This window comes from Heloderma suspectum, chromosome 3 (assembly GCF_057233095.1).
Source record: "Heloderma suspectum isolate Gila_16-S chromosome 3, 16-S_ref, whole genome shotgun sequence".
Lineage (NCBI taxonomy): Eukaryota > Metazoa > Chordata > Lepidosauria > Squamata > Helodermatidae > Heloderma > Heloderma suspectum.
Window position 1 is genome coordinate 305359687 of NC_139460.1, and position 15032 is coordinate 305374718.

At 45.5% G+C, this 15032-nt stretch overlaps 1 protein-coding gene across 5 annotated transcripts in view; it reads right to left on the reverse strand.

Annotated features, from left to right (window-relative positions):
* GOLIM4 (golgi integral membrane protein 4) overlaps window positions 1-15032 on the reverse strand; it is an 80305-nt gene that overhangs the window by 14226 nt on the left and 51047 nt on the right. For 4 of the 5 annotated variants that reach the window (XM_084847460.1, XM_084847463.1, XM_084847461.1 and 1 more), the window contains 5 exons: window positions 13339-13701; window positions 7863-8101; window positions 5320-5405; window positions 4790-4908; window positions 2476-2643 (listed from right to left, as the gene is read on the reverse strand). In XM_084847460.1, coding sequence (XP_084703586.1) covers window positions 2476-2643; window positions 4790-4908; window positions 5320-5405; window positions 7863-8101; window positions 13339-13701 — 975 coding nt within the window. Of the gene's footprint in view, window positions 1-2475; window positions 2644-3111; window positions 3441-4789; window positions 4909-5319; window positions 5406-7862; window positions 8102-13338; window positions 13702-15032 lie in introns of those variants that run through there. The other variant, XM_084847462.1, reaches the window with a different exon arrangement.

Sequence of the window (15032 nt, forward strand, 5' to 3'; positions counted from 1 at the left end):
ATTTAATGGTGTCTTAAAAAAAAGAGCACAGTCCACAGATGTTCTGGTCTTTGACTCATTGGAAGACAGAAGTGCACACTGGCCACAGTTGGACGTAAGAGTAAACCACAGTTTATTGTTACATGAGCGAGCCTTGGACCCATGCACTCTCCTTCTCCCTCTCCTCTTCTGGTGCAGCCATGAGGAGATCAGAAGCATCCACTTCTTTTCAACTAACCTGCAGTCCGTCATCTCATCTGAACCTGAACCGTGGCTAGCTTAAACTTTCAAATTTTGGCAGTGGCACTGGGGGCTGTCTGCACGTTGCCTACCCATGGCTTAAAGTTATGGTTTGTCTGAATAAGCCGAAATCAAACTGTGATTTCTGATCCTGACTTGTATGGGTAAACCATACTTAAAACGAACTGTAGTTCTTGGTTCAGGGAAAAGAATAAATTGGGTTAATTGAAAACAGGAGTGGACGCTTCCAACCTCCCCCTCACAACCATACTGGAGAAGAAGACAATGGGAAGCATGCTCATGCACAGGATGGTAACCCAGATTTTCTTACACAGTTCCTGTACGCTTGTTGGCTAGCAGATATACATGTGAACTGACACCATTGAAAAGTGTTGCATTTGAGGAAACCTGTGACATCCCATTAACCTCTGCAATTCATCACTGGACATAATATTTATAAAGTGATAAACATACATGAAAACTGCTAGGGAGGTTTGTGAAATCCTCCTCATCCAAAATTTCTCCCTGGACTTTGGGATCTCTGGCACTGTTTGCATAGCAGCTCCAAGTGTTAGCAGTCTGTAATTCTTCCATTTTGGATTTCTGGACTTTGTAGTTGTAAAATGTGTAGCTATGCATGTGTACTTTGTTGCAGCTTTTGTTTTACACTGTTGATTTGCATCTTTTCCCCTATCCAAGTTTCTGATGCTCACACATGCTAGCGGCCATTAGCAAAACACAGCACATGAAGAAAATTTGATGCAGTGGTGTGCTTGACTGCACCAAGATTCCTTGTGTGCTACGTTTCAACAATGTGTGCCGGTGCTTGGGGGTACCAGTAACCTGGTTTGGGGAAGAGAGGTGAATGAACAGAATAAAGGAGACTGCCTGGAAACCTAAGTTTGCTGCCTTGAGTTTTATCATGGAATATAAATGTGATAAATAAATAAGCTGTGGCAAACTTCACATGCACTAATTTTAGAATTATTATTAGAAATTATCGACATTCAATCGGAAGGAAGGCAGAGCGGCATACATGGCTGAGCAAACCCACGGGACACTAATGGAATGGGAAATCCACGTATCTCCAGCAACAGTCTTTGATTACCAGCAGACGAGTGTGAGCAGCCTTGTGTTGCAATACATAGCGTGTGAGGAGCTGTGAAACTTCTACTTATGATCGGGAAGGTTGGTGGATCTGATTTCAGTGGGGCAGAGATCCCATTCTGGGTTTTTCTTACAACCAGCCAGGAGTCTAAAGTGGCTATCCAAGGTGCTGGACCCTATCCCCAAAAGGGCCCAGCACCTTAGATAGCTCTGTAGACTCCTGGTTGGTTGTAACTAAAACCCAGAATGGAATCTCTGCTCCACTGAAATCGGATCCACCAGCCTCCTCTGCTTATGATGCTTCTTTCGTATGTGCAATACTTTCATATGGGTTTCCCAGGCAGCTGGTTGGCTGCTGTGTGAACAGAATGCTGGATGAGATGGACCCTTGGTCTGACATGGCTGTTCTTATGTTATGTTTACATCACTTGAGGCTGCAGCCATGGCGTGAACAGGGCCTGATTTAACAGCCATAATTAACCTCTAAGTTAGATTACCACAATGTGCTCTATGTAGGGCTGCCTTTGAAGACGGTTCGGAAGCTGCAGCTTGTACAAAATGCAGTGGCCAGATTGAAAACTGGGACTTGAAGGTCGGCACATATAAGACCAACTCTGGCTGGCTTGCACTGGCTGCCTATATGCTTCCAAGCTCAATTCAAGGTGCTGGTTTTAACCTTTAAAGCCCTACACAGCTTGGGACCACAATACCTGATGGCACGCCTCTCCCGAAATGAATCTACCTGTACTCCATGTTGAGCATCTAAGGTCCTCCTCTGGGTGCCTCCTCCGAGGGAAGGTGGCAACGAGGGAGAGGGCCTTCTTAGTGGTGGCCCCCCATCTATGGAACAAGCTCCCCAACAACGTCTGGCGCCAACGTTGTTATCTTTTCGGTGCTAGCTTAAGACCTATCTCTTTTCCCAGGCATCTGACAGCACGTGATGAGTTTTAATCTGTCCTGGATGTGGCTTTGGTTATGACTGACGGTGCAAAATAGTTTTTAGTTATATGTTATTTGTGTATATTGTTGGTGTGCTTTTATGTAAATGGCTTTTTAATGTTTTAACTCCTGTAAACTGCCCAGAAAGCTTCGGCTATGGGGCGGTATAGAAATATAAAAAGGCATCATCATCATCTTTTGTATACTCACCACTAAATGGTCTTCCATTTCAGGATTCTCTTGTTTCTGGTTATTTGGTTTTAGCTGCTTGTTCTCATCAGGTAGGTTCTCTCCTCTTTCTTGCTCAGCTTCCTCAAACTCATCTTCTCCTTGATTGTTGGGGTCATCCGCTGGGTTGACGTCATCGCCAGCTGTCTTCTGTATTTTTTTTAAGTCAAAAGAATCTCAACAACCATGTGCCTTTTGCTACAACATTACTAATGTTGCCTTAGGTTCTAACACGTCACTCTGTGTCCTTGAGGTTTTCGCCAAATTACAACCTGTGTTTCTGATCAGCCCTTCACCACATGGAGACACTTATCAACACATTCTCATTTATTTACTCATTTTAGAAATTTATCTCCTTTTTTTTCTTCCAATTTGGGGGAATCAGCACACCTAGCAACACAGATGCACAAATAATCAAGACATAATCAAACAGCATGATAAAGCATTACAAAATAACCCCGCGCTAGTAAAACAGGCCGTTACTGCAACAGGAACAACAACAAGAGGAATAAACACCTGGAAATGAGCAGCAAGGCTTGTTTCCAGATCAGGGCAAGTCAGCAGAGCTCCCACAAGGGACCTCCACTAACCTGTCCTGGTCTGGAAATGAGTGTTTCCATTCATTTCCATGCTCATTTCAGGAACCGCTAGTTCCTGTTGCACTAGCAGTCTGTTCCGGATACTGCCCTCAGTCAGCAATTAGAACAGATGGTCAGCCCAGCTTCCCCAAACACCTCTTTAGGGAGCCCAGTCTTCACCATGTGCTGGAAGGCCTGTAGTAATGAGACTATACAGGCCTCTACAGCTGCCATAACCAAAAAGGCCCTGTACCTTATGCTCACTTGCTGAACCTCAAGTAGGGCCTCAGGTGTTGGATGGAGTGTACAGGATGGCTGCAGGGTGTCATACACAGGGTTAACCCTCTTTATCTCCACAAGTAAGATAAACTGTGAAGTAGTTTAAAATGAGGGTAAGAGACTTTCCTAAGGCCTCTCAATAGGCATAATGGCTAAGCAAATACTTGAAAGTCAGTCCATGTGGTGCTCATGAAATCTACACAATGTCCATTCCACCACACTAGCGGTCCACTCCACCAACTCAAGTCTGAACCCCGATCACATGAATTGGTCCCCAAAAGCACAGTTATAAAAGGAGGATGTATGGAAGTGCCTGCTGCATTAAAGCTGACAGGAGCATCCTGACATGAGTTTATCTCTTCCCACTGCCATGCTTGCTCGCATGAGCAAGTATAGCACAGTAACCAAGAGACAGCAAGCCAGGAAGGCCCTGGATCGAATCTCACCTCTGCCATGAACTCATTAGGAGAACTTAAGCCAGCCTTTCCCAACCTTCTCTTGGCTGAGGCATGCTGGGTCCAACACATCTGGAGGGGACCAGGTTGGGGAAGGCTGGTCTAAGGCATTAGGAGGCCATCTCTCAGCCTCAGCCCATGCAGCATAGTGAGAATAATACTGGCCTGTCTAACTAAGATAATGAACAGCTGTTTTTACTGTTGTTTTTGTTGCTTGATTCTAAACTGTTTTTCTTTTAAATTTGTTGTAAACCGCCTTGAATTGGCATTTGCTTGGAAAGGAGGAATATAAAGCTTAATATAAATACAAATATACATAAAACAAAGCAAAACATGAATCATGTTGACTGTACAATATAAATGCTATCTACTTCCTGCCAGGGTCTTCCTCATTTTCCTAAGAACATTCCTTGGAGAAACAATCCCGAAGAGCCCACTCAATACTTCACAATGCAGCAAGATTCTCCTCCTCCTTTCCTTTTATTTTTCCACTCTCTGCCATTGCCCCTCTGCTCTTTTTTGCTTTCATACCGGGCTGGCTCAAGGGGTGACGGACTCAGTAGAGTGCTGTTGGTTGGGCACCTGGTGGCTATGGCCACCATCTTAGTTTTCCCCAAATGCAAAGCTCAAGAAGTCCTGTTGTTCTGCAACGCTAGGTGTGAAACAAAATGGCTGCCACAACACAAACATGACAGCCACCAATGGTTTGCCACCAATGCTGAAGAACGACAAAACTTGCATTTGGGGGAAATGACAATTACAGCCCTGGTTGGCATCACTGTCAGCACAGCAGCTGGCTGAAGATGCCGGGGGTGACTCCAGGCCTGACCAACCTTACTTCTGCCTCTGTTGCATGAAAAAAAGCACCTTCAAAACAATGCCGATCACAAATCTTTGCCCAAGCTAGAATAAACTCTAATCTTATTTGTTATAAAGCTGCCAAGAAGCACACTTTAATTCTCAACATGTGCCTCTCCCACTCACCGGTTCTTCATTCTGCTTGCTTTCCGTGTGGTGATCCCGTTCCTGATCCTGTCGCTCATTTGCATTATTTGGATCTTCTTCCTCCGCTTCATCTGGATGTTGGTTGTGCTGCTCATAGTCTGATAATGCAGATCATTCATTCATTCATTCATTCATTCATTCATTCATTCCTCTCTCCGTTCCCTCCCATATTTAGAAAGACTGCTGCAAGTTCAGCACTGTATTTGTAAGCCACAAACGGAACAGCCTCTCTCATACGGAACCACAGTGAAATTTAAGTCACATTCAGTTAGAATAGGATCAGGTGTGAAGGGAAAAACAGAGGCACAACAAGATGAATCAATGAATCACAACTAGTCCCTGACCAGTGACCAGCAGCTCTGGTAATAAGCCAAGCTGAGTTTTATCCATTTTGGATATGACCCACCAATTTAAAAATGCTTAAAAATGATTTCTTCAATTACACATTGGGGTTATTTTAAAAGATATTTCAGAAGATTGGGGTTGTGGGGAGAGAATTAATCGCTTACTTTCTTCTTCTTCCTCCTCTTCCTGGGCACCTTGTTCTTCTCTTTGCACAATATCCTGATCTACGTTATCATAATGAGACTGATGTCTAAAAAGATTACAGGAATGGGTTACTTCAGGTTTGTAAAGAGCTTTCATTTTTGTAAAACATGGAAACTGTTTTGGACTACCTAAGTACACCTTCTGTATGACAGGTGGAATAGTAGTGAGGAGGGTAATTCTCCACCCCCGTGCCTTTTGCTTGTTTGTTTATTTTTATTTATAACATTTATATCCCACCTTTCTTCCATCATGGAACTCATGGTGACTACATGCGGTTCCCAGGTGGTCTCCCCTCCAAGCACTGACCGGGCCCAGGTGGCGGCCTCGTGTGCTTGTTGCACCTCCCACTTTGCTTTTGCAGTGTTGCTGCCCTCAGGGACCCACTGGGCTGCTGCCTTTGCCCCCTGCCAAGGCAGGGGGGCAGGGTGGGCAGGAGGGAAAGGCCTTTCAGCAAGTGGGAGGAGTAACCCACACCAGGAGGCTGTTCTTCACTGGTGGAAAGAAGAGATGTGGGTGTCCAGCAGCATGAGCTGTTACCCCCTTCCAAAACGTGGCACCAGTCCTTTCTGTCCCACCATTACGAAGCAAAACAGCCCAGCAAAGGATATCTCGGCAGCCATTCTGTCCTCCCAACCCCCTACCCAACCTACATCTTTATTCAAATGTATAGCTTGCCCACATATTGCGGAACTCAGGGTGGGTAACAACAGATTATTTTAAAAACTCAAAATATTATCCATAGTGTTCTGTTTCAATTAGAATGGCTATACATTTAACAGCTGGTAATGCTGAAATCTTATACATACTTAAATGGGGTGTATAGAAGGGTGATGGAACTTCAAGGGGCCCGGGGCCATTTTCAGCCCCCCCCCCCCCCGCCCCACACACCACATTTCTAGGGCAAACTGGTTTACAAACTGTGATCAGGAGGCCTTGAACACTCAATGGAAGAAATCAGCAGGGGCAGATACGTTTGCCCACCACTACTAATCTTGCCCCACAGCATACTGCAGGGGAGTGTTTGGGGTGTAATAAATAAGACTGAATGCAGGGAGGGGGGAAATCTTTTTGAAGGGTTTGTGGGGAAGGTAGGCATATCATTGCAAGCAGAGAAGCTGTGGATTTTCTCCCTCTTTCCTCTCTTTTTTAGGAAAACCTTTCAAAAAGAAAAATAAACCCTCACCACTTCCCCACTGCAAACAGTAAGCCTGTCCCCTGCCCTGCCAAAATGCTTGGAAAAATTCACACACACTAAAATTCACTGAAACGTGTGCGTGCGTGTGTGCTGCTCATTCTTAAGGCACACACCCAGTTCATATAAGGTGAAAGTGAGGCCGACATACCAGCTAAACTGAGTGTGTCACCTAGAACCAGTGCCAGATTTAGGAACAAGTCAAGCAAGCCATGGCTTAGGCCCTCATATTATGAGGGGCCTCTAAATACTTTGGAGATCACTAAGATTTATTATAATTGAAATTGCTCTGGCTTAAATAACTTTTCATATAAAATCCACCACCCAAATTCTGAAACCTGACCTCCCCTTCCCAATCCACACCCAATCCCATCAACTTCCCTTCCAGGGCTGCTGGATGACTTGCATCATCCACAGGTTGCCCAACCTCACCTCAGACCTCAGAGGAGACAATGGGAGCTAGGATTACTGCAAGTCTTATGTGTTTTGGTCAGAATAGCAGTATTAATTTGTCATTACAAGTTACATTGCTACTTCCATTAACTAAGTTCTGATCTCTGCAGTTGCTCTTGGGTTTCTATAAATTAAAAGTCTTCGGTTTCATATACGGTAATTAAGAAATCTTAAGGAATTTGATTATGCAAATAAAGCTTTTTGCAAGACCTATCTTCTATTTAGTTGTTTCTCATTGCATCTTTGCCTATGTACGGTATCTATGCAACTATAATGGCTTACCTTTCTATTATAATGTAATACATTTTTTCTCTTTATTGTTTATGGTAAGGCGCCTCTGAAACTTGACATGGCTTAGGGCCTCAGCATGTCTTAATCCTGCTCTGCCTAGAACACTTGCCTGATCCCAGAATCCTCTGCAACGTGCAAGGGTTCCATGAGGGAAAGGCAGGCATTCATTTTCAGACAATTTGATATGTACAAGGTTCCTGAAGGCAGACATTTGAAAAACTGCTGTCAGTTATGAATGCCACGTTACAAACACCTGCTGCCATGACATAATATTGTCCAAAGAACTGCTGTGTTCATCTCATCGTTCATGTATCTGGCCCTGGGCTTATGGTCTGACAGGGATAATGTGGAGGTGTATCAACATGCCCCCCCCACACACACACACAGGTAGTGTATTCACAGCCTGACTCCAAAATGGGGGCACTACCCTGAGCCCCGTGATGCCAGTGGCGTAAAAAAAGTACCAGAATTCTAGAAGGTTCCGGTACTTTCCAAGTCTGAGACACTAAACTACCTTCCTTTCTCAAAGTGGCTGGCAGGAGCCCAAAGTTCATTTCAAAAAATAACCTTAGGCGATGTTTAAATTGTTCTTCATCCTGCTCTGCCTGTCTCCGTAGAGTCAGCTCTCTCTCTTGAAGCTGCTGCCGCCGTAGCAGCTGCTCTTGTAGCCTTCCCTGATGCAAAAACTCCTGATGTTCTCTGAGGCGACTGGCTTCTTCTGCGCGTTGGGCGGCCAGCCTCTGCTGCTCCAGCTGTTCTTCGTAGGCAGATTTGTACCTTGTTATAGTCTTCACTGTTGGCGGTTCCTAGTGGAAGATGCATCGTATCTATTAAATAAGAGCTATGAAGAAGGGTCACCACTCAGTTGTAGAGCACGTGCTTTTACATGCAGAAGGTCCAAGGGCCAAAACAGGCGTTACTTTAAACACGTGTCTAGAAGCCATGTCTTTTTTATTTTTACTCTTAGGACCCTAGTGTGGGGGAGCATTTAAGATCCAACTCTGGCCCCCTGGGCCTACTCTAGAGTAAAAATGAAAAGATGACAGAGCTGCTAATGCCTGTTTTGTCCCCCAGGTTCAACTTCTGGCATCTCTAGTTTAAAAAAGGGATTAAAAGGCATAGGAAAAACTCTGCCTGAGACCTGGAGAGCCACTGCCAGTCCAAGCACACGACAACACTGGTTTAAATGAACCAACAGTCGGACGCAGTATAAGGCAACTTCCTGTGTTTCGACATCTTGGTAGGAATACCAACTCCTAAACTGAAAGGACCCGATACACCCTTGAGAATTGTATGTCAAGAACAAGCAGGTAAGGGCAGCTAGGAAAGTGGGAGAAAAAACCAACTCCCCTTCCCCAGAATTGTGCGACAGGCCAAATCTGTAAGACCCTCTCATTTTCCCAAGCCTGGAAGATGGGAAAGAAGATAACAAATGATCATGCGTTTTAACCGCTGATGATGAAGGGCCTGATATTTCCTTACCTATTGCAGGACAATAGATGGCGGATTGTTCATACGTGCTCGAAGGAGAGCCTCCTCCCTGGCTCTCCTCCCAAAATGGTTCCCACATCATGCAGGGCCAAAACAGACCTTACTTTAAATGTGTGTCAAGCAGCTATGCTTTCCCCCCCATTTTTACTCTGGAGTAGGCGCAGGGCCCCAAATCCAGATTGGGACCCTAGTGTGGGGAAGTAAGGGGGCTTAGTGTGGGGGAGTCAGGGGCCTTGCAGCTGCTTTAGAGTAAAAATGAAAAGAGATACAGCATGGTTAACGTAAGGTCCGTGTTGGCCTATAGAAGCTCTTCATTCTTGGACCAAGGTCTCAATTCCAGGATTGAGGGCCAGGTCAGGCATGATGCAGTACTAAAAGCTGTCACTCACCCAGCTGCTCTGCAAGGAGGAAGAGCCAGGTATGGCACCCCATGTAAAACCACAAGTTGCAGAGTGAGTACTCAACAACTCCTTCCCTTCTTACTCTGGGTAAAGCCTACCTGCATTCCAATCCAGTCAACCATGAACCTTGTTGGGTGACCTTGGGCTAAACACAGTCTCCCTGACTAACCTACCTTACAAAATTGATGTGAGGATAAAGTGAGGGAGAGGGGATTTGCACCACCACAAGTTTGTTAGAAGATGGGGAGAATAAAAATGAAAAGTGATAAAATTAGTAGTTGCTTGCTCATCACAGGACTCTCCTTCATTCCCATCTCAATGAGAAAGTGGCACTTCAAGGATGATTCCCCTTCCTCAAGGGATCGCAGGATCCCTTGCTTCTAGAGAAGCAAAGACTTGAAGGGAACACCGAAAGAAAGAGGCAGATGGCAAGAGGCAGATACCCAGTCAGAAAGAGGACCAGAAAGAAAATCCTGCCCTGCATGCATTCTCTCTCTCTCTCTCTCTCTCTCTCTCTCTCTCACTCACTCACACTCACACACACACTCGCACTGTGAGTTCTATGCTGCTAGCATCAACAGAGTGGGACACAGGGGAAATTTTGGAGCCTGTGTCCCAAGGAAAGGGGGACAAAAAGGTGGGCAGGAGCTGTGGGGTAAGAAATTTCACCTAACAACTCAAACACTGGCCACATCGTTTGACTGCAGGACACAAGTGGGTTTTAATGAAGCCTGAAATACAGGAAGACTTTGTGAGTTGGATAATCATCAACAGGGCTCTAGGCTGAAACCAAACAAACCTGCACATCTGGATGCCCATGAGACATGACCCAGAAGGCAGAATCACCTCCCCGAGATTCTATTAACAGCTCTACACAAAACATGACCTGCATGTACTGTACCCCCGAGGCCTCAGGTCCTTGAGGCATGCCACTTTCAGGATTAAAATGGTCTGTCAAAATATTAGGCCATATCCGGATATAGGAAAAAGAGCACTCTGGACTCATAATGACAGTCAGCGTTCCTGTGCCAACACAGACATACTGTCTGCAATTTGTGTGTGTCAAAAAGGTTCTTTTAAAAGGCAGCTTTCCTTTTTAATGATGTTTCTAGCAAAGCTATAAGTAGGGATTGGGGACCGAGCATTGTTTGACTTCGCCAAGATTCTCCAAACATCAGCTTGTTGCTGGTTTCTCCTTGATTTGCACTCCTGTTTGTAATCATGAATGGGAAAGCTGCACAAAACGAACAGCTATCGAACGTGAAAGCTGTGCAAACAAATTCCCAAATTTGCTCAAATTTCCAAAATTGCACAAATTTCCCACATAGACTAAAGCATGGGTGATTTAAAACATGCGCATTTTGAGAAAGCTGTGCATTTTAAGAAAGTTTTGCATTTTGAGTGGGAAGTTAGTGCATTTTGAGAAAGTTGCACATTTTTCAAGAACACGTTTTGCAAACGTGAAGGCAAGTTCTGGAATTTGCAAACATTTTTGGAGAAAATGTGGTCATGCTTACATTCAGAGCACTTTCAGAGCATTTTCGAGTGATTTGCAAACTGAAACGAAATTCTCATACATGCCTAGCTACAAGATGTAAAGTAGATGGAGGGAGCAATCCTAAGACCGCTAGACAGCAGCTACATGGCCATAGGATATGTTGTTTTCTGGGAACCAAGCTTGGAGCCTGCGAGGAGCGTGGAGGGGCTGGAAAGGGGCGTGGCTGGGGGCATTCTGGGGCGGGGAGATTGCAGCTGCCTGTACGACACATCCAGTGTGTCGTACAGCAGTCTCCTTCCCTGCTCCGTGCTCCTGTGGCTAGACAATCAGCTGTCTAGCAGAAAAAGCAGGTCAGAAGCACGGAGGGAACAATACCCTCTGTGCTTCTCCTGCCCTGCTTTGGATAGGTGGTCACCTGAGTTTGGAGGCAGCCGCCTATCTAGATAGGATTGCGCCCTAAGTCTGCTAAGCCTGACAGGTGTGTCACAAGTCAAAGCATGAGACAGGGAGAAACACAGGACACTGCCTTACACCAAGCCAAATCCACTGGATCTTCTAGCTCCGTACTGTGTACACCAGCCTTCCCCAATCCAGTGCCCTACAGAGGAGTTGAATGACAACCCCCATCTTCCCCAGCAAGCATGGCCAATGGCCAGGCACTGGCATGGACTGGCAGCAACTCTCCAGGGTTTCACGTATTGGGTCTTTCTCATCCCTACCAGAAAATACCAAGGATTGAACCTGGAATCTCCTACATGGGCTCTAAGACCCCTCCCCAGTGATACTACTACTCTAGTGCACAATGCAATACAACTGTACACACACACAAAAAGTCTGGGGTGGTTTTGCCTAGCAACTCCTGGGCCAGGGATCAGCAGGAGAGTAGGAAAGATGACAGATCTGCTTCATTGCTAAAACAAGACCTAGAGGTCCTCTTACTCCGGTCCACAACTCCCATGGCCTACAACACTTAAGACATCCATGCTACAAGTTGGCTGTCCATGATCTAAAGCTAGTTAACTGTTTCAGCTTCTGCTTTTGTCTGCAACATGGTTGGATTTCAAACCAGGTACTGCCCAAGGTGACCGTTCTATGAATGTGGAGGATGGAAAGAATTCTCGGGATGGGTACCTGCTATTCAAGTGCAAAAAAGGTTTTAAAAAAGAATTAAACGCATTGGTAAAGGTTGACATATTATTCTTGAAATTAAGGCCACAGGGCATTAGGGTGTTCTGTGTGTATAATACAGAAGTTTCCTCCAAGTTCCACTGTCCCCAGGACTAGATATGGCTATTCTGTTGAAACGGTTTCCAACTTTGAAGGGCTGTACTCGTTGAAATCAAAACATCTTGTAACAAGTTGGTCAAGTTTGCTATCTTTTCTTTTAATGGTCGCTTGCCTGCGATGTTTGAAATGGGGAAACTACTGATCAACGTCCCTAACAAATGGCACGTGGCACCCTTATGTTGCCCCCCCCCCGACTAGAGAGTAAGCCCCATTGATTACAGTGAGACTTGCTGCCTAGTAAATAGGTTGTTTAGGATCGCAACCTGAATGACTTCTACAACAGAGGAGGCTTAAAATAATTGAAATGAGCACATTTGCACTCTCTAAGAGTGCTGGATTCCCACGTGCCATTAGTCCTTTTCAGTAGTGAGGCTGAGGCTATGTGCATTCAATCAGTCAACAGGTAGTGACAGGCAGCAGTGTCACCGCAGCCACAATTCCGAAATGGGTTATTTTGTCTGACAAAGAAAAAACATTTCAATTATTTTAAGCCTCCTCTGTTGTAGAAGTCATTCAGGTTGCAATCCTAAACAACCTATTTACTAGGCAGCAAGTCTCGCTGTAATCAATGGGGCTTACTCTCTAGTCGGGGGGGGGGGCAACATAAGGCCCACAGACTGCACGTAGTCCCTTGGGAGTTTTTGTGACCCCTGCCTAGTCCCATCATCAGAATCCCAGTGATTTTGCTAGGAAACAAAGCATGAGATCCCAGTCTGCTTTGTTTCTCCACAGAATCTCTGGGATTCCACCACCATGGAGGGGTGCAAGCCCCAGAGGGGTCAGGGGGGCGCAATGAGCCCCCCAAACCTCCAAAGTTGCCTACTCCTGCTCTAGTTGGTGTGTTTAGTATTGCAGCCTCATTGAACACAGTGGGATTTATTTCCAAGCAAATCTGCAAACTATGATTGTGCTTTCACATACGTATCACACATACATACAGAGACACTATTGACACAACACGGTAACCCACATTCAGTGGTTGAGTGTGGCTTGTTTTGAACCATGGGTTGTTCGTTGAGCCGTGAGCTGTCATGTTGCCTGGACACAGCCAGGGTGGCTTGTTAACCATGCAGTGTGTCTTCTTTTCTCAAACAAGCCACCTTGAGAACCCATGGGTTGTTGTTGGGTTGTTCAGGGTGGTTGACAAGCCACACTGCATGGTTAACAAGCCACCCTGGCCGTGTTCAGAAAACACAATAACCCAACCCTGTGGAAAATATGCTGTGTTCAGACAACACAATAACCCATAGTTCAACAAACAACCCACAGGTCAAAACAACCCACATTCAACCACTGAGTGTGGGTTAACTTGTTGTGGGAACAGCCTCACAGAGCTGAGCAGAGAAAGCAAGAGAGAACAGCCCACCTCTGAATGATTGTGTTCACCCAGCATGTTGGTTTCTCCTTCAGTCTGTTCTTTCTCCTTCCATTCATGCTCCTCTGGGGCTTGGTCGAGATCCTCCGTTAAGTGTTCAGGTTGCCCGGCTTGTTCCATTTCTTCTTCTTCAAGTTCCTTTTTGTGCTCCTCTGCAACCTGCTCCACATGTTGCTCCTCATCCTCATCCTCCCCTGCTTCTTGCTTCTGCTGAATATTTAATTCCCGTGGCGCATGACCTTCAATCACCTTTTTGTCATGATGGAACGGTTCCACTCTATCTTCTCTTCCTTCCAAGTGGAGTCCTCTGTTGGCTTCTTCTCCCCCTAGTGGCTGTTCACCCTTCAGTGTAATCTGCAACCATATAGAATAATCAATGTGGGTGGTTGGCTTCAAACACTATTCTATTTTGCAAATGTGCTTGACCATATACTGCACAATATGAGATTTAGCTCCTGTGAAGTTTTCTTCTGAGTTCCTTCTGAACTCATCTGAGATGATCCACAGGAGGACATGGGCCTGCCTTTGAAGACAGTTCAGAAGTGTCAGCCAGTGCAAAATGTAGCTGCCTGGATGTTTGCAGGGGCTGGGCATTTGGGGTGTGTGTTCTCCAATATTCCCCTTCATGGATCACTGCCTTGTTGAGGCGAAGGGGCTTGCGTAACTCAGTGAGGCCATAAGCTATGCTGTGCAGGGCCACCCAAGACGAACAGGTCATGGCAGAGAGTTCTGACAAAATGTGGTCCACTGGAGAAGGAAATGGCAACCCACTCCAGTATTCTTGCCAAGAAAACCCCATGGAACGTATCACAAGGGTAAAAGAGATGACGCCGGAAGATGAGCCCCTCAGGTCGGAAGGTGTCCAATATGCTACTGGGGAAGAGCAGAGGGTATTTCCAAGTAGCGCCAGAAAGAGTGAAGCGGCTGGGCCAAAGCCAAAAGGACACTCAGCTCTGGATGTGTCTGGTGGTGAAAAGAAAATCCAATGCTGTAAAGAACAATATTGTTTAGGAACCTGGAATGTCAGATCAATGAATCAAGGTAAGCTGGAGGTGGTCAAACGTGAGATGGCAAGATTGAACATTGACATCTTGGGAATCAGCGAACTAAAATGGACAAGCATGGGCGATATTTAATTCAGGTGACCATCATACTACTGTGGGCATGAATCCCTTAGAAGAAATGGAGTAGCACTCATAGTCAAAAAAAGGGTGGGAAAAGCAGTACTGGGGTACAATCTCAAAAACGACAGAATGATCTCAGTACGAATCCAAGGCAAACCATTCAACATCACAGTAATTCAAGTCTATGCCCCAACCACTGAGGCCGAAGAAGCTGAGGTTGATCGGTTCTATGAAGACTTACAAAAAAGATGTCCTTTTCATCATAGGGGATTGGAATGTTAAAGTAGGAAGCCAAGAAATCACCGGGATAACAGGCAAACATGGTCTTGGTGTACAAAATGAAGCAGGACAAAGGCTAATAGAGTTTTGCCAAGAGAACACGCTGATCATAGCAAACACGCTTTTCCAACAGCACAAGAGGCGACTCTACATATGGACATCACCAGATGGTCAATATCGAAATCAGATTGATTATGTACTTTGCAGCCAAAGATGGAGAAGCTCTATACAGTCAGTCAAAACAGGACCTGGAGCTGACTGTGGCTCAGATCATGACCTGCT